Source organism: Bombus fervidus, chromosome 12, assembly GCF_041682495.2.
Source record: "Bombus fervidus isolate BK054 chromosome 12, iyBomFerv1, whole genome shotgun sequence".
Classification (NCBI taxonomy): Eukaryota; Metazoa; Arthropoda; class Insecta; order Hymenoptera; family Apidae; genus Bombus; species Bombus fervidus.
The window spans coordinates 9598172-9617455 of NC_091528.1; the positions used below are offsets into that span (position 1 = coordinate 9598172).

At 35.7% G+C, this 19284-nt stretch overlaps 1 protein-coding gene across 2 annotated transcripts in view; it reads right to left on the minus strand.

The window, feature by feature from the left end:
- LOC139993169 (uncharacterized) overlaps positions 1–19284 on the minus strand; it is a 71118-nt gene that overhangs the window by 11353 nt on the left and 40481 nt on the right. For both annotated transcript variants that reach the window (XM_072014652.1, XM_072014651.1), the window contains 4 exons: positions 15231–15551; positions 13039–13266; positions 11140–11357; positions 4793–4943 (listed from right to left, as the gene is read on the minus strand). In XM_072014652.1, the coding sequence (XP_071870753.1) occupies positions 4793–4943; positions 11140–11357; positions 13039–13266; positions 15231–15528 (895 nt within the window). In that variant the 5' untranslated portion in view covers positions 15529–15551. The remainder of the gene's footprint in view (positions 1–4792; positions 4944–11139; positions 11358–13038; positions 13267–15230; positions 15552–19284) is intronic.

Here is a 19284-nt window from a genome sequence, read left to right on the forward strand (position 1 = left end):
TTTGAATAGAAAAATAGTAACAAGGAAATATGAATTGCTCGTTTCTATCCATAAATTCTATTCGATTGATTTTGATAATTTTGCAAAAATTAACGATTCCATAGTTTCTATAAAATCGTTGTCAAAGAAATTTTCTCGAAATATTCCGACAAAGCAACGGTACACGGTATACGAATGATTTGAAATAATGAAGATGCATAGAAATGTATAGAAAAAATCAAAAATGTATAGAACGCGTGTTACGTAAACTCCATAACAAAGTACTCGTTAGAAAATTTAACAGTCAGGATAAATCTCTTAGGTAGATTCCACATCTTCGATTAATATCCATAAAAGTGTAAAATCGCATGGACGTTCGCGGTCTATTCACCAACAAATTCAATGTTCGCCTGAACCACTTGGAACGTTAAAGCAATAAAGCAACCATCGTAAATTCTCCGTTGTTTTCTTAACGATGAATCAATAGGAAGAAATCGCGACGAGGAGCGATTAAATTTGCATCAGTAGTTGTTCCGTGAAACGAGGGCAGAATCGTTTACGCGAATGGATAAAAGGTGTCTGGAAGCACACGTCGAACCCTTAGGACGCCCGATGCTAATTAAAAAGGGACGCGGCGATCCTCGTGGTCAGCCACGTGGCTAACCGGAAACTCCCCGATCCGTGACAAGCAGCACGTTTCCCATCACTCCTATATCTATCTCCTTCCGGTCGTTCGAATCGGAAAACGCGATTAAATCGTCCCTAAAATGTTCCCCTCGCGACCGATCAAGATTTCTTCTTAGATTAAATTGGCTGTTTCCTTTTATTTATGCATCTTTTAATCTACATTACTACGTAATATCGTTTCGTCGGGAATAGACATAAGCATCGTGATATTTATACAGTGGCTACAAAAAATATTGAATACGTTTTATTCGGCCTCGCAGCCGAGAATTGCACGTTTTTTTTTTACAAATATCTATATTTACAAAGCTATCTTATCCGTGCACTTTGAATTATTTACTCTCTCTTTCCCTCCTATTCCATTTACTCTAGCCGGCTAATTATTCCACCTGTTTCAACCTTCTTTCCTCGCTAAAACTTTCTTCTGTCTGTTTATCCTATATCTTTCTCTTGACTTTTACTCCTTTGTTTTGCAACTCCTCGAGCTACTTTACGATCTTTCTATCCTGCCTTTCTCTCACTACGTCTTTCAACCCTGACATCTTTTACATTTTCCACTGCCGTGTCTTGTTAAATGCTCTGGGTTCCCGAATTTATCCTATGATTTATCCCGACCTATCCTGACCTGAGATTTTCTCTTTCTAATAACTATACTAATTTTCTAAATTTCCATGTCTTTCTTATGATATCTCTTTTGACTTCTTCCTTTCTTTTCTTAGATATTGGGTTGGTAACTAAGTGATCGTGGATTTTGTCATTAGATGATATTCAATACCAATAATTAGATGGTATTGAATACCATCTAATGACAAAATCCACAATCACTTAGTTGCCAGTCCAATACTTTCCCGGTTCTATTGTTCGGGACTATAAAAAGTATTTGCACGCCATTGAATTTGATATAATATCTAAATAGCAGTTAATTTGGTCCAAATATATTAAATTTCATATCATTTATTATCATTTTGAGATAAAAAGGCACTTCAATGGAAAATAAGGTACGTGCAAGTACCTTTTAGATACCACTGTACGTGCTGCTTGGTATAATTTTCTTTATTGTGCATTTGAAACGATGAATTCGATTAAGCGAAAATGACGAGCATTGTAACACGAACAACATACGTTGAAAATCGAAGTGAAAAGCTTCCCACTATATCCTTTAACACGTGAATACACGAATACTGTCGTTCGATTTATCATTCATCTTTTTATGAACGGTGATTTTCCTACTTTGAACAGTTGCATATTTTATAAAAATTTCATAAAATAATCGAGCAACGAAACGTCGAGATAATTATTCCATTCGCAATTTATCTTCTTCGATAAATTATGTATAAATAATTTTCGATACATCACGAAGGGCTATAACAGAGATGTATGCTTAATGTATTATTGTATTAGCGATTTCTTGAGAATATGTTCGTACATCTTCATGAATATGATTCGAGTATTGTATTAGACAAATAACAAATGTGTTCAGGGTCGGTTCTAAAGTCCATTAAGGTCTGCTCGTGACGGATATTATAGACACATTTATGTATCTTATTTCCTAATACATTAACGTGATAATTCAAGAAATAATCGTGAAACGTCTAAGGAAAAAATCTTTTGTTTAATATCTGTTATTTTTGATTCGTATACGTCTTACATAATTATTATTTATTTATATTCTTATAGATCCTCGTCAAATCTTTAATAAGTTTTCACATTTAATTATTTTCACATTTAATATAAAAACGTTTATCTCGATATGAAACGTTGAAACGTTTGTTTCTAAACTTTTATCAAGAGAGTTTTCTTCTTGATAAAAAAAATCCAAGTCATCGTGTTTTTTAAACGGCATCGTATCATCGAACTCGTACTATTCGTCATTTAAAAAGCTATTTACCATCGAAACGATGAATTTTTTAAGATTAATGTCGTACCAAGTGTGCGCCGAATTAACTGTCCAAGTTTATTTTGTCCTTCCTGAAAGGTTTAAAAAATATTTCCAGAGATAACCGTTTCAATTCACGAGGGAACAGCATATCTATGCTTTGCATGACATGTCACGATGTATGGATATCCATATAATTTCCATTTTAAAATATATGTCGATTATTTGTCGATATGTTCCTCGTGTTTCATCGCAACTACTTGGCACACTTATTTCACCACATCGTCGTTTCAATTAATATTATTAAAATATTAATAAAATTCAACTACAACTTAATACCAAAAAAATATGTAAGAATTCCACGATTTTCTATACCTAACGATCCTTTTTCATTCTACTTTCAAACAAACCATAACTTCTATCGTGATCAATTCGCAATAGCGAAGTATACGATGACCATGCGTGATTCACAGGCATATGACACTCAGGAAGCGTCGGCGATAGGCCCGTGCATAGGTGCACGCGTAAACAGTATGTATATTAGAGCGTAAAAGAGGGACGAGGACGTATGTATCACCGTGGTTGGCCGAGGATGCGTTCTATTACACGTGCATATACATATAGTGCGCATTAACATGCACGCGTCGCGTCGATCAAAAAGGCGCGGTCTATAGGACGAGCTACGACACCGGCTTTTTCGGTATCGTTACACCCAGCGAACGTGCATGCCACGTATCCGTCGTGATAAGCGTAATTTCGTTTCGTCGACGACAACTACGTTACCTGTTCGACGGAAATCGAATGGTCGATTAAGGGAAAGTAATATTAGCTCGGTGTATGTGAAACGTAAATTTTCGAAAATTTGGAATTTGTTTGTGGTCTTCTTTAACAATTTAAATAGTTTATATTTCTTGGTATTTCTCGAGGCTCGATTAATTTGTAATAAAGCGTTGAGACACGAAACATATTGTTTCAAAAATATATCGAGACAGAGAATATATTGAAAATATTAGATCGAAATTAGAATTCGATTCACGTTAAATATCGCTATCGCTTCAAGTCGTTGATCCGATTCGCTTCGAATAACTCAACAGGAAAAATGGTAAAAAATGTAGGAAAATTGATTCAACGTGAACAATTTCGCGTATAAACGAAAGGTATCGTTTCGACGTGAAAAACGTAGCGTTGACCAGACGAATTTGCGTTATATCGATGTCGTTTCAAGTCGCTGATCCGATTCGCCTCGAATAAATCAACAGGAAAAATGGTAAAAATCTAGGAAAATCGATTCGACGTGAACAATTTCACGAAAGATATCGTTTCGACGTGAAAAACGTAGCGTTGACGAGGCGAATTGTATGAAAAAAAGGAATGAAAATTTATAGTATCGGGGACAAAGGTATCGTCGCGATATGAATTTGACGAAACTAACGAGGGGCAGAAAAGTTGAAAAAAGTTGGGGAGTTTCGTTCCAATGGGAATTTCACGAGGTAACAAGTGGCGAGACAGTGGTGAGCTTGACAAAGTTGCGAACTCTAGTTGCCATGTCTCCGACATGTTGCAACGTATATTTGCAGTTTTCGACGATCGTAACGATGGTCGGCTGAATAATGGAAGCGAGCGAACATATTAGAAGCGGCACGAGTCGCGTGAATAATTGAAAAACAAACGTCAAAGTTTCTTCAATTACAAAACTAGTTGCGCTTGCAGACGCGCCAACGCGAGAAGAACTTTCTCTGAAATATGTTTTTTCATGTCGTTGACGGCAACTGTTTCATCGATTGGCAACGATACTGCTCGAAAAATTCAATATTTTATTTAAAGACTACAGAGGAAGAATCATAGACAGACTTGATGGAAAGATCACATTCTCTACTTTTTATTTTACAGAGTAACAGTTTATCAAAATTGTCTCTCTATTTCTCTGTTTTAAAGCTAAACACTTATATTTCCAGCTGCTTTGTAATTTAAAAAAATATTTCCTCTCCTTCTAGTAGATATTAAACTATTGTTTGTCTTGACAATTATACTTTTGTTTTAAAACGATCCCATTTTTAACAATTAAAATATTTAAGTCGACGTTCGTTGACTTTTTCATTTTATAACGACCAGTTAGTGAAGTTATAGTTAAAAATAGATAGACAGAATAATCGAAATGTAAAATTACTTCACGGTAAACCTGATTCACCATATTTTCCCCTGTGAGCATTGTACACTTTAATAGCTTAGGTAATAATTTAATACGAGACTCACCGGTATGAATGTAAGTGTGCTTCTTCATGTCTGATTTCTGATGAAACCTCTTGCCACAATATTGACAAGGATACGGTCTGGTGTCAGAGTGTATTAAAAGATGAGTGCTGAGAGTGCTTGAACGTTTGAAGGCTTTTCCACATTGTTTACACTGTAACAGAATAAAAGGGTATCTTAGAAAGTTGAACCAAGTCTAATAACTATTTACTAGATATCATATCGTTCATCATATTCATCATATTCATCATAAAAATACACTTTGCATAGTATCATATTCGTTGAATACTTTAAAACGTTTTATCGTAAAACACGTTTCAAATTGATGTAAAATTTACCCTGATCTCTATGCTTTTAGATCCACGATGCCTTAAACCGAAGTTTCATAACATTCATAGTATTGGATTGGCAACTAAGTGACTGCGGATTTTGTGAATGGCACCTAATGACAAAATTCGCAGTCACTTAGTTGCCACCCCAATGAATCAATTCGCGAGAAGTTAATCTTCTCAACGAAATTATTTCACGACTTTTTCTTTCTACCTCGCAATTTACCGCTCAACCAAATGAAAAATCAACGAAATAATTAATATTCGCTAGTAATTGATATAACATTCAGGAAAACTGAAACGTAGCCTAAAGGAATTACAGTAGAAACAAAGGAGAAAGGAAAATATGAAATTGATTACTGTTGAACGATGAAGATAAACGGACGATTCGACCTGGAGAAATCGAAATCGGTATAGATGATGAAAAATGTGGAAGGAAGAAGGCGGACGACGCCGAGCTGGCAGGCGCACCTGTGTTCACGGAGCCTCGGTTTTTCTCCTCGGGCTTATTGTCACATGGGCGCCAGTCCTGACAATGCTGTCGACCTAGGCGTGTCTCTTTTCACGATACACGCGTAGGTACATGCGTGGAATCGCGTACGAAACCGCTACAGCGGGATATTATTACGAGCGTGCACCGGTACCGGTAGAGAGCTACGACTACGCATGATTCACATCCCTCGCCGATCAATAATAAGGAACGATATTACGATATTAACTTGCCGCGATGTTCCAGCTTGTCCAATCCTTTTCACGTGCCCTTACGTCCTTTGATACGATATTTAAGCAGTTGCGGAAACACTTGTCCACTTGTGAAACGTAATTTTGTTTTAACCCTTCAATTTCAGATTATAATTTCGATTGCTACACATGATGGGTAATTTTGTTCATTTTCTTTTCCTATCGGTATACTTGATATCGTTATACATATATCGATAGAAATGGAGTTATTTGAAATAATTATCCATTTTACATAATTTCATATGCATCCCAATTTCACTGCTCGTTTTATGAAACTGAATGCTCTCGGAGAATTTCGAATGCTTTCTTGTCATCAGATAGCAGCAGAATGCAGCTTACGATGCGCCGCTTGCTGCATTTGGACGACACCGAAGAAGTTCACCGAAACTCGTTCGCGTGCCCCTCTGGGAGACCGTAGAACGTGTAATGGCTTCCGAAGAGCTTATAAATCGTCCGTTTCGAGGTTTCCCCGAACAAGTATCGACCGTGGCAAAAAAACGTCCCGTGTCTTCTTTGATCTCATTTTCTTTCTGGAACGCTTAATGCGCGATCAAAACGACCTCGAGCATGACGTTCAACGACGTCACGAGAACTCATTCTTCTTCTGTTTAAAATACAGCAGGTTTTTCATTAGTCTCGATGACAAAAGAATTACGAGAATTTGTTTCTCTCTTTCCTTACAGTTTGCCAAATACTTTACATACACGTGATTTACTAAAAAGGTGGACGAAACGATTAAAAACATTATTTTGTTCATTTATTATAGTATCTTTCTACTTTCTACGTATTCTGCTAGTATTTAATCGCTACCATTGCATCTATTATAGTATCTGTTAAAGCTTCTATCTATTAAAATAGTTTGTAGCTTTCAAATAAATTCTTTCAAAGATTAAACGACATGCAAAGTGTCCATTAATCATCTTGAATAAGAAGATGGATCAGCGATGATATTTTTCCCCCTAGTATAGCAGCTTCAAATAGTCGTGTGTATTCTTTTTCTTTTTTTTTTTTTTTCACAACGACTTGTATTTTATAAAATATTCGTTATTACTTTAATGTTCATTTTCTATCGAAAAAAATATCTTAGGCATCGAAATCAAATTTCGAATTAATATTTAGCAATTTTTCTTGTAAATATTTGATAGAAATTTCGCTTGTTAAAAAGCAAGATTGTTATCTCGCGTGTCTCACTGTATTTTCATATACAGAATTTTTATTTTTATGTTCGCCTCTTCTATCATTCACTTTTAAATAACATTAAATTAAATAAAATACCTGATAAGATCCAGTGTTATCGCGCGTATAAAATTTAATGTCGTACAGTTTTTCTGCCTTCGTACCGAATTAAGCAGTTAAGACATAACTTTTAATGCCAGAAAAATAAAGTACGAAACTCTTGTAATAAGTATTATGGGCTGCGCTGTTGCTGTACAATTTCCAACGATATCTTCGAACAATATACGGAATCTGCGTTCTCGTACATAACGGTATAACACGTCGAATGACTGCAGTCGAAATATCGCGGGATGTTTGTAAGCGAGGTATTAAATTCAGGTCAAAATGTGCCGCTTACAAAGATTGAGAAAAATGCTTAACCGCTGGTTCCGTTCATTCGTTTTTATTCATCCCCAATTGATTGCGTTGTATACTTACGTATACGTATAACATTATTTTTGAACATTCTCGAAACGTTGCCTTCGCGTTATGAATACAGTAGAAATGGATACGGTACAAGATAGTGGTATAGTAGAAAATGATCATTTACGCGAAACATATTGAAACAAGATCGAAGAGAAACTAGAAAATTCTTAGGGGATAGGAAATCAACGACAATTTTCTGCATCATTACATAAAATCCTCACTGATTAATGGCTTCTCTAATAGCCTGAGTGAATTACAAACAGGAGATCCCAATTCCTACGAACTGGATTGCCCACGAAATATCAAAGTTTTATGAAAGACAGAAAGTGTCCGATGAATTTTAAGCGAACGTATGGACAGCAGTTTGAACGGCCCAAGTGCTCAAAGTATCAAACATACGAGAACGAAAGATTCTAATTCTTACAGATCAAGATTCACAGCCGAAGCTACGATTAGAACTTTCAAAGCTTGGCACTGGGAGCTTATTGTAAAAACACTGTCCTCTTCGTCGGTGAGTCGATCAGCCGGTGAAGTCTGGCTGCGCGTATCATCCCTTCGATTTTCGTATTTGCATACGTTCGAGGTGAAATCCATGGGAGTCACGCAATGGTAGGCTGAACGGTGGCGCAAGTGCCCTAAAGTGCACCGTGACATGACGTGGCGAAGAAGCGGGTCAAGCGTTTGACGAATGTCGGAACTCGACAAAAGGCGGCGGTGAAATTACGGCTGATTGAATGGAAGTAGAAACTCGCTTGGCCGCAGTTTTACGCGCGACACGTAACAGCCACCGGACATATTAGGATATCTGGGGCACACGCGCGTCATACGATCCTGATTCTGAGCGAAAAAAGGCCCGCCCTGACAGCACCGCGTCGCGAAACCGAGCTCGCCGTCAAAATTTTTCCCAAACCGCATCGTTTTCTTTTGCAGAGCGTCGGAAATTCGACAGGGTTCCACGACACGGAAACCGCACGCTCCACACTTGGATTCACTCTCCCTTCCACGATTCCGGTAAAACACGAAACGAGGTATTCAAGAGAATATGTACGTATTTCCTGTATAAACATCGACATAATCTACCATGGACTTTCACACGAATTCATACTTTTCGAAGTACTGTAATATCGTGGACAAGAGGCTTAAGAGATACCGGCTTAAGTATAAACAATATCTCGAGAAAACCGAAGTGTCAACAGGCCTAACTGTATCGTCGGTCTCTCGATGGTCGGTTGACCACGAGAGGTTGCGGAACAAATACGTGGTGGGGCTAAGACAAAGGACAAAGGGATGCTAAGGGACAAAGACGAATTAACAGTCAGTGTTAGTTGAGAAGCCAGAGATTATGAGTTGAGAAGTCAGAGGGTTTTAAATTAACTATCTAGTTGTCTTAATTATAATACGTTCTTGTAATTAGTTCGCGTTAAACAACCATCGTTCTCTGTTTAATCAACGTCTGTTTAATCCATTTATTGTGAATAAATTAATTGTAGCAAAGATCCTGCAGTACATTATTGGGAAGTAGAAGCTCGGTAGAAAATCGTTTTGCCTATCAAGTAGAATAGAAAGCAGTGTACTTTCGCTATTTTACGTAATTTTCCCTGTTACGTTGCATTCTGTGAAATTTCCAAATTTCTCACAGATGCGTAAGAATTCGCGCTCCGGTTATTATATAAGGCGCTGCTCGAAATTGGAAGATGGCCACTAAAAACGGTTTTACTGTGTAGCTATCGACGATGTAAATAAAACGAAATGTAAATTCCTCCAGCTCTGTTCCACTCACGATCAGTCGTACTACGGAAGCGAAAGCTAAACAGAGATTTGATATTTTTGTGAATATTTTGTGGTGCTGTGTAGTGTATTAAATATCGTTCAAGATGAAAGGAAATTGCTCGCGTATAATCTAATACCTCTGGTATTAATTTTCCAACTACTAGTTTGAAAAACACGTGATCTTATCGTTGTATGAAATTCCTATAATATTTACAACGAAAGTAATAGGAGCATAATGGTAAAAATTATCTATTATTATAATCTGAACGAAGTGATAGACTCGATAAGAAAAATTGAGAATAAAAATTGTTAATAATATAGCGAATTGCAGTTATAGAAGATGTAAAAAGAAAAGTTATTACTGCTTAATCGTAAAGTATAATATAGTAAGTATGATATATACTAGAATAGTACAACATGCATATATAATTTCATTGATTTATCGATCGATTCAATGGAAAAGATAAATGAGACATGAAAACTGATTTATAATATTCTTGCAATAAATTTATGATCATTTCGATGGTAAAGGAAGAGAAAATCGTAACTATAATTTTTCATTTCTTATTCCTCGTTATTGTAAATGTTGCAAATACGATTATGCAACCAGAATGATGCTTCAAAGCTTGTGGCGCGATAAAACACATTTTCATTTCAGCTAGGACAAAAGCAACAGAATCTACCAGAAGAAAAATGACTACTTACAGAGATGCGTGACAAGATTATTATACAAGCGAATATACACGTAAGCAACGCAGGGAGTGACAATATTGATAGAGATATAAATTCAAGCAGAAAAGGACTGTCAACAATGTTGTCCTCGTCGTTGTATTTTAAAAACGTCGTTTCAAGTGAAAAATGGAAAAATTCTCTATATGCAATAAAATATATCCAATTATTTTTTACATATTTCAATTATACACTTTGCTGGGCAAGCGTTCTTCGACTTGTAGAAAAATTGTTTCTTCCGAGTGAAAACGTTATAAAAGTATCTTGATGTTTCAAAAAATCATCCATCTAACGTGACTCTTGGAAATTTCATATATTCGCTGAATATGAATATTAAAACAACTGAACGTTTAATATTAAAACACCTTGCACAAAGAAAAATGAAAAAAAAGGAAGCAAAAGAGGAAGAATGAAATAACGCGAAAAGGAATGAATAAATCTAGATAAAATCTTGGAAAAATTGACGCTATTCGAGTAGGTGTCTGCTTGACCGTGATTTTGTTTACGAGTTGGAGAGTATCGAACCTCGGAGAAAGCTTAGAGTATTTACTAAGCTCGTAAAAGAACATCGCGCGTGGATACAAAAACGCAAATATTTGTTTTCGACGATCAACCGAGTGGTCAAGAAGAGAACACGGTAGTCGTGTAAAGATTTCCTAGAGCGATACTCGTCGTGTTCTGTGAAAAACATTTCACCACCTTACTGTCTGACGACGATTCGAGTTAACTCCATCAGGTGATATTGTCTTTTTTCCATTTTCTCTATTGATTTCTTTGGGACAAAGGTACCGTTCTGAATAATCTTTGAATCGTTCAATTAATTTTAATTTAACATCGTTTTAACTTGCAATTAATATTCCCATTGAAAGTATAAGACATCTGGATCGAAGAAAGAACTAGAATCTGATGATAATTTACAAAAAGATTTGGTTCTGTTTTTTTCTTATTTCACATTCTCATTGATTAATTACTTTAGACTTGTTAATTTAGACTGACTTGTTAATTTAGAGCTAGATATTTGTTAGGAAAACAACGTTTGTAAAACAATTAACTATATTTCTTCTCGTATATGTACCTTTCCTCGAATTTCTCTTCTTCAAGATTTAAAAAAAGAAAGACGCTTTGACATGGGAAACTCACCTGAAATGTCCTTTCCGAAGAGGAGGGCGGTGTCAATGGTGAATGATGGATCTGTCGAGTGATTACAGGTGTCGAGGATGGACTCCTGGATGATAGTATCCTTGTTTCTTTCGCTTCCCTCTCGCAGACTGTTCCCGGTGACCAAATTTCACTCTTTCGGTTCATGGTGGACGAAACGTCATTAGGTTTGGTACTTAAGTTTAGCGGCGCCTCCTCCTCTGAAAATTATGTTACAAAAATGTTTTATTTCCTATAATAACTCTAACAGAGTCAATTTTTGAATAGAAATTTCTTTCAAATAATATAAAGAAGCTCTTGCTTCCAATAATAACATTATAATTATTCAATTATAATTCAATTAATTATTATAATTATATTATCATCGTAATTACAAATTTTTGGTACTCGGTTTAAAATAGAAATATAAATCTTCAAATTATAATTACGCAAATTATAAAGCATATAATCTGAAGCTTCTTATTCTAAATCTAGAAAATAATAGAACCAATCAGTTTTTAGTCTCGTACAGCAAAATAGTCAAAGAATATTATATTTCATTTTGTTTGAATCACAGACAAGTCGTAAGATATTCTTCAATTTGTTTGACGAGGATTCTAAGCTAACGCTTGTCACCCGCATATATCACGAAAGTACCCTATTGTCGTAGGTACACAAACGACGAATACGAACCTAATTTGTTATCGTTCAGCAGACTGCGCAGAAACGTTTACGTGGCATAATCACCGACAATTATCGGAACGTTACACAGTACCGAAAGGGATTCGTGATAATTAGTTTAATAACAGGTTCTCTCTTTGTTATCGATGCCGATAAACGTAAACGTCGGTGGTGATAACCGACCGTTTGCCAACTGCTCGCAGAACAGGATCGATATTACCTACTTACTGTGCTTACGACAAAATTGTCGGCCAGTTGTCCCCTTTTTTAAGCCCTTCGCGTATTTCTACGCCTTTTTCGCCGACTGGTCGCGTCGAGAAACCTCATGGGAATCTTAAGGAGGACTTCGATGGAATTTTAAGATAAAATGCAGTAAATCTGGTTGACGTATTCGGACTTGTTTAAAGGAAACTTGAATTTCTTTTATTCTGGCAGCCGATTTATGAATCGTGAGTGGTGAAATTGAATTAATAAGAATAAATTTGATAGAGCTTGTGCACGTATACCAAAAATGATTTATTTTAGGACGAGCGATTTAATGCTCGCAGTTGAATCTTTTGTCACGTAAATAGCAAAATTATTGGTTCAAATGGAAATCCCGACGCGATTATTACTTGTTAAACTCAACACCATGACGAGTAGGATTTCAAATGTAATTTCACAGTTCTAACTTTGGAAAATGAAAGTTAATCGCAGCAGTGGGCAAACACGTGCGTAGCAAGTGCCATTAAAAGTACGCGGGGTAATTCTGGAAATGGAAACAGCCTACTGTTGACGTTACAACTGACTGACAAAAATGACATTATCAAGTAGACAGAAAATATACAATTCTAAAATTAACGCGTAATACAGGACAATGTTTATCGCGTTCTATAAGCATCGTGGCAATTTTGTTGGTTTTCGTGCACGTCCCGTGTGTATTTAAATAAATGTTCGATCGATCGACAATTTATTTCTCCAAAAGATTCGTTCGACTTCAAACAGCAACGAAGATAAACGTAACGTGATTACTCGTAGAAAAAGATATTAATATTTCCACAGTGATAATAATATTAACGTTCTTTCAAACTATAATGTAGTATAATATTCTGAAACTATAACATGTTTCTCTCATCCCATTCATTCTCACGCTACCATCTCCATAGAACCCCCATCGAAATTGATCGTTACAGTCACCTCGTATAATTTTCCACAAACTGCCCTCTTAATTAAAATTCTCACCGAACTTCGCCTTCTCCGGGGTGCATCTTCGTGGCGAGCCAGCTCTGGACGTGTTCAGGGGTTCTGGGTGAATAGGTGAGCAATTTGCAGCCGGTGTAGTTTGCTGGTTAGAAATCCTCGAGGGTGGCAACAGGGAATGGGGCAGCAAGAGGCTCAACTGGTGTTGAGCAGCCCACCATGCAGCCCCGGTCGGCCCATAACCACCATACATCAGACCACAACGCATCTCTGGAAGCCAGAAGATTTCTATTTAGCACGAAAAATCTGATAATTCTCGACTCTATCATTTTTCTACTAGCCAGGAATTAGTTCAGGAAGTTCTCGAACAAAGGATCCGTAGGTTCATGCTAAACATGTAACACGTATTTTCTAAAAAGGTATATTTTTTTCTTAAGTAGTCGAATTATTATGAAATTTTTATTTATTTTGAAAATATAGAAAGAATAAAGTTGTCCGATTCAAAGCTAATATTAATCCAATTTAATCTTCGAATTTTGATTTCAATATTTCTATTTCAACGAATCAAAGAGACTTTTAACATTTTTAAACATTCTAAAAATATTTTAAAAATACTTTTAATGCTTTAAGATAAAACTTAAACATATATATAAGAACAATTGTTTCGTATCTCCCTCAAACTTGAACAAATTTCGGATAATAGGCAAATATGATTGGGTCAAAAATAACGTAAAAAAGCGTTAAGAAATTATTATTGCAGTGAACTTTCCAACTGAATTTATCCTCTTGTGCCTGTGTCTGTTTTGTTTTATATTTCCTTTCTTTTTTTTTTTTTTTTTCCTAGGAAACCGTCATTATTTCTGGATAGAGTAAAAAAGGACGTTTATTTTTAGATGGACAACATTGGATATTCGTTAACGATTGAGATACGACTATTCGATATAATGAGGTGAGCTATAACCGATATAAATATTTCAACTGAGAATAGGAGATCAAATAGGAGCGCTTAAATGGGCTGACGTTTGCTTCTAAATTTGACTGACCGAACGTTGATACAGATTAAGCTTCTATCATTTACGAAGTAACATAAAATGAGACAATTTTGGTAATCTCTTTGCAGATATATGTAAAATAAATTATACAAGCTGGAGTATTTAAATACTCACTAGGTACGGTACACTTTTACGAGTATACACGTATTAACCAAGAACAGCAGGTTAAATGGTTTAGTTCTAAATTTGGCTGACTGCAGTGACACAAATACGATCCTATATTTGTGAAGTAGCATGGTCTGTCCATGCTCTGTTTCTCAGTCGGATATGTCAAGTAGTCACAACTGATTCTGGTCAGACATATGTTATAAAACCTTTTCATGGTTATACGAAGATAGCAATCAGCGAATACATCGAACAATAACAGAATTTCATAACTATAATGTTGCAATACAGTCGTATTTCAGGTATAGACATAAGCATCGTTACACAGGGCACCCACACGGGTATTTGAACAGGACAATTATACAGATCATATTTATTACTGTATAGAAAGTAGAGTTCAAAGTATTTAAGGGATCATGGGTCATTATCTAAGTCTAATCTGAGAGTAACTGGCCAACAATCAACAATTCTTATATACATTGTTAATTATATCACTCGCTTATATACATTTGGTTCTGTTTAATAAATATCACTGAATATTATTTTAACGTAAATATCGTGTCTTCCACAAATTATTAATCTTAACTTCAAGATTAAATTCTAACATATAAAAATAAGAATTTCTAACAAACATAATATAACGAGCATTTACCTAATTGCTCCAAGATGACGCGCTATGAACGTAACAGTCAATGATCGATCGATCTATTCAGATTACAAACATTTTGACAAAAGCTAAATATTAAAATCTAATCGCATTCCACGATTCTCCTATTTTCTACGATAAATAAAATTCTGCAACATCCTTCTATCTCTAATACGTGCAACGTATATTCATACTATCTCAATACTGATCTATAATACTATAATAAATCTAATACTAATAGTGGGCATATCTGAAAGGAATTTCAAACCCTGAAACAAGCAATGGAATAGTCAGACGACAGTACGATATTATACCTCAGCAACACATTACGGTAATCGTACGTAATAGTTGATAAAGGAATAAACCATGCAATATCGTGTGAATTTGCATAAATACCCGCAGAGTAGTAAGGATACTGGCGATTGTGTTACCTCGTGCCGTAGTTGTGGTGGTCAGTGGTAGATTCTGAAGTCTGGCGTCGGGATTGCAGGTAGAGACCAGGGTGAAAGCGCTGAAACGGTCCGGTGTTGGTTGGCCAAGGCTCGTGGAGGAAACCGAAGAAGGGTTGGAGGATGTCGCAGTGGTGTTCAAGCTACTTCCTGCCGCGCCAGGACTCCACGGCGAAGGCGGCAGCGTGACGCTAGGGCTGCTAGGCGGTGAAAGTGTGGCCGGGGGTGACAGAGCGCCCGCCGGAACTCCAATGGCACTGTAGTGAAGTTCCGGTTTCATGTACCAAGTACGCGGCACCGCTTCTGATGAGCAAACCGTGCAAAGAAACATTTTTATACATCTTTTACACGCTCCTGCTGTCGCTAGACTGAAAACATTTATACGATCGTGGGAAATTTGAAGGTGCACGAATGGACAGAATGTACGTAATACTGAAAAATATATGGAATGTTCAAAATATGGTACTCTTTGTGATACGTAGTAGATAAGACAATACGAAGCCACCTGGCTTCCAACTTCTAAATTCTAGGCATCGTAAAAATTTGAATAAACATTCACGATTTACTTATCGTTTAACGTTATCGTGGTATTACAAAAATTGTTTAATGCAAATGGAGAATCGCATCCTAAATACGTTTCTCATAGAAACGATCGAGTAATAAATATTTTTCTGCTTCCGAAGAGAGTCGCCATAAAATTATTAGTCTGCTTGAGAGTTGCAACGAAATTGTGCCAATTGTTCGGTATTTTCTGTAGAATAAAAGTTTCAACGATCTTCAGAAATAATTAATCGGTAGTATCTCTTAAATATTTTAACGAAAGCCGAAGACGAGAAGAACGTTTGATTATTTCGAACGAAAGTGTCTAAAATCGCGTTATTAATGCATAGTATCTATCAGATCGTATACTCGATCGAAAGAATATGGAAATGGTGAGCAATTGTTACAAGGATTCTGTTTTTATCGCATTCAAACGGCAGGATATAAAGAAAATTGTGCGTGTCCTGTTTTAAAATGAATTTCTATTACATTTAGATGGGAGCCGAGTTAATGCGTTATTCTCGCGAGTCATAGGTAGCCACGGCTATCAGATTTATAGGGAAAATCACAAACATGCTCCTCCCCCGAACGAGAACTATGAATTATACATCGTAGAACATGCGTGCGCGTGTCCATCCAAGAGACAGTGCTCCTAATCTGATCGTACGCTGAAACGGACGTGATTGTCCGACGAACTTTATTCGCGGCCAACTCTGATAAGCTAGCAATCAATAAGATCTCATCTATCCATCATCTATCCTTTTAAAAGCTTAAAAATCGAAAACAAAGTAAAAACAAATTGCACTACGGTTAGATATCTTATAAATAGTTTCTACCAATATATACAGAGTGTACATTTTTATCGGCATTTACAATGTTTTAACTAACGCTGTTTAACTGTATCTGTTGACCCTGTAATTTTTCTCTATCCTTCGCAATATTAATCTTTTTATAGTATATCTGACCTTAGATATTTGTAATAACGTGAAAGAAAATTATATAGCCTTGTAGAATATTTCATGTCTTTTAAAACAATTGCCTTTTTATTTATTACCGTTGTTATTATCATCAGCGTTGTAGCAATATTACATCCACCTATTTCTTTTATTTCTAACATTCAGCTAAATTCTCCTTCGATCGACTCAAAGAATTCTCCATCATCATGTACCACTTAGACAAATTTCTCGTGCAATTTAATTACGCGATTGCAACAAGCCCTTTGCGACAAATTAATTTCGACTACTTTCAACGCACAAGTCGTAATCTAAGGAGAACGCAATAAGAAAATGAGTCAAACAACAGATAACAGAGTTAATTTCATAAACGAATGTATCGGTCAGAAAAATAACGAAGTTGCATTAATATTAATAATAAGATTAATATTCTAAGGCAAAACGAAACCGAATAACTTTCTTGCACAGTGAGGTTCTCCGAAAGGCATAAGGAGACACGAACACACGATGGAAGAAAACGTGAATCGTTAAAGTCGAAGGTTTTCAGGTAATAGATAATGTTCATACATATACACAGACAGGTAATAATCGCGCCTCGTTGTTTGAATAAATCTGTAATGCGATTTGCAAACACGACTGTATGAGTGGTTCCTGTTTTGCATAGATAACGAACGATAATGTCCGAGTTCGATGTCAATCACCGACCATTACCTACTTACAAGTCAGCTTTAAAATTGCTTGCATATTGTTATATGAAAAAAAGGAAAAAAAAAAAAAAAAATTATAGTTTCGACTTTTGGCTAAATACGACTGAATAGGTTGTTCGAGACTGGAATTCTCAACGAAACAAAAGGATGTATCTTCGGCGTCCTGGTGGTCCGCAAAAGAGAAAAAAACGTGTTGGTAACGAGATTCGATTTTACAATTTTCTCGAATTTGATTTATTCGATACGATTTATCAATATGATTTACTCAATACGCATAGTGATTTACATTCCAGCTTTTTTACATTTCGAAATCAACGTTTACGAATGACAGATGTTTCGATCGATTCATCGTCTGTCACCTAATTACGAAAAAGGTAGCCGAAAAGACATTTCGTTGGAAATCTTGAACGTGATCGTAGGTGAGAATCGATCCATCGGGTCACCGATTCTTCGCTTCGTTAAAATATGTATAAACAAGTGTACGCATCAACGAATGTCAGCGTTTCCGTCTCTTTCTTTTAACGAACGCTTCTGGGACCACGAAACTAAGAGATTCTTAACCATTGATAGGAACAGTTGTCCGGTGAAAATCTGACACATATCTACTCTGTTACTAAAGAGATTATGCAAACACTTGGTCTTTTTCTTCCAACAAAATGAAACCGAATTTATTCGAACGAAAAGTAAACGTATGACAAAATCTATCTTTCTAATGAGTCATCGTACTATTCTTTCGTAACATTTTCGATCGAACACTTATAATTTCTAAATGCTACAATTTCGTTTTTATAACGAATTCTGTTTTTCACTATGATATTATTTGTTGCAAGATTTTCCATCGAAATTCCATGACTTGTATATATTAGGTGGCCCGAAAAGTTCCTTTCGTTTTATAAAGAAATAATGGACGCACAATATTTTTCGTTTTATATTATTTTATCGAACTACGTATGATCCATTTTGTTCTATCAAGATAGAGATCACAACGTTTGATAGATTAGGCTTCGTGTTTGTATAAAAATGCATCGTTGTAAAAGACGGATGTGTAAACGAAAGACACTTCTCGAACAACCTAATATTACAAATTTTACAACGTCTATTTCTTTTTAGAATTTTATATTTTTTCCACCAAATTATAACGCTATTTCTTGCAAAACTTTCCATCGATATAATATTATGGTCTCTAAATGCTATAAATACCTTTATGTACCAATATTATACTAAGTTTTAATATTTGTCATGCTAAATACGAAAAACCCTGAAATTCGTGGAAAGCGAATGTATCGAAGAGATAAGGAGTAAATGTGAATTTGAATTATGACATTCTTAAACAGGATTTGCGATTACTTCGATCTGTTTTAACGTCATTGGCAATACGTACAAATATTTGCTGCTGCCATTGATGTGCGCTAATAACATTCTGGTTCCTCTGTATACACACTTTTAATATATCTTTTAATGCGGCAGATATACAAGGTCGCGATAATACGAATATTTTGAATAGCCTTGAAAATTTGAGTATCTCCTACAAGTTTCGTGATAAGGAACATTTCTTATTTTAACATTGATATCTCGCTATAATTAATTCTTTAAATCATTCGCTTAATTCTTTTCTCTTTTATTTATTCTATTAAAAATTTACATAATCTTCACGCGGTACAACAATGTTGTAATTAGAAGTAGCGAATAATTTGCGATTTTATCGGTTTTAAGTTAAGATTCCTTTAAAATCTCCATCAAATAAGACAATAGTTTTGAAATTTCGAAATAGCTATTCATAAATGTCAATTTGCAAGAAGCGATAATTGTAAACTTCTTAAGATTACAAAAACAGTT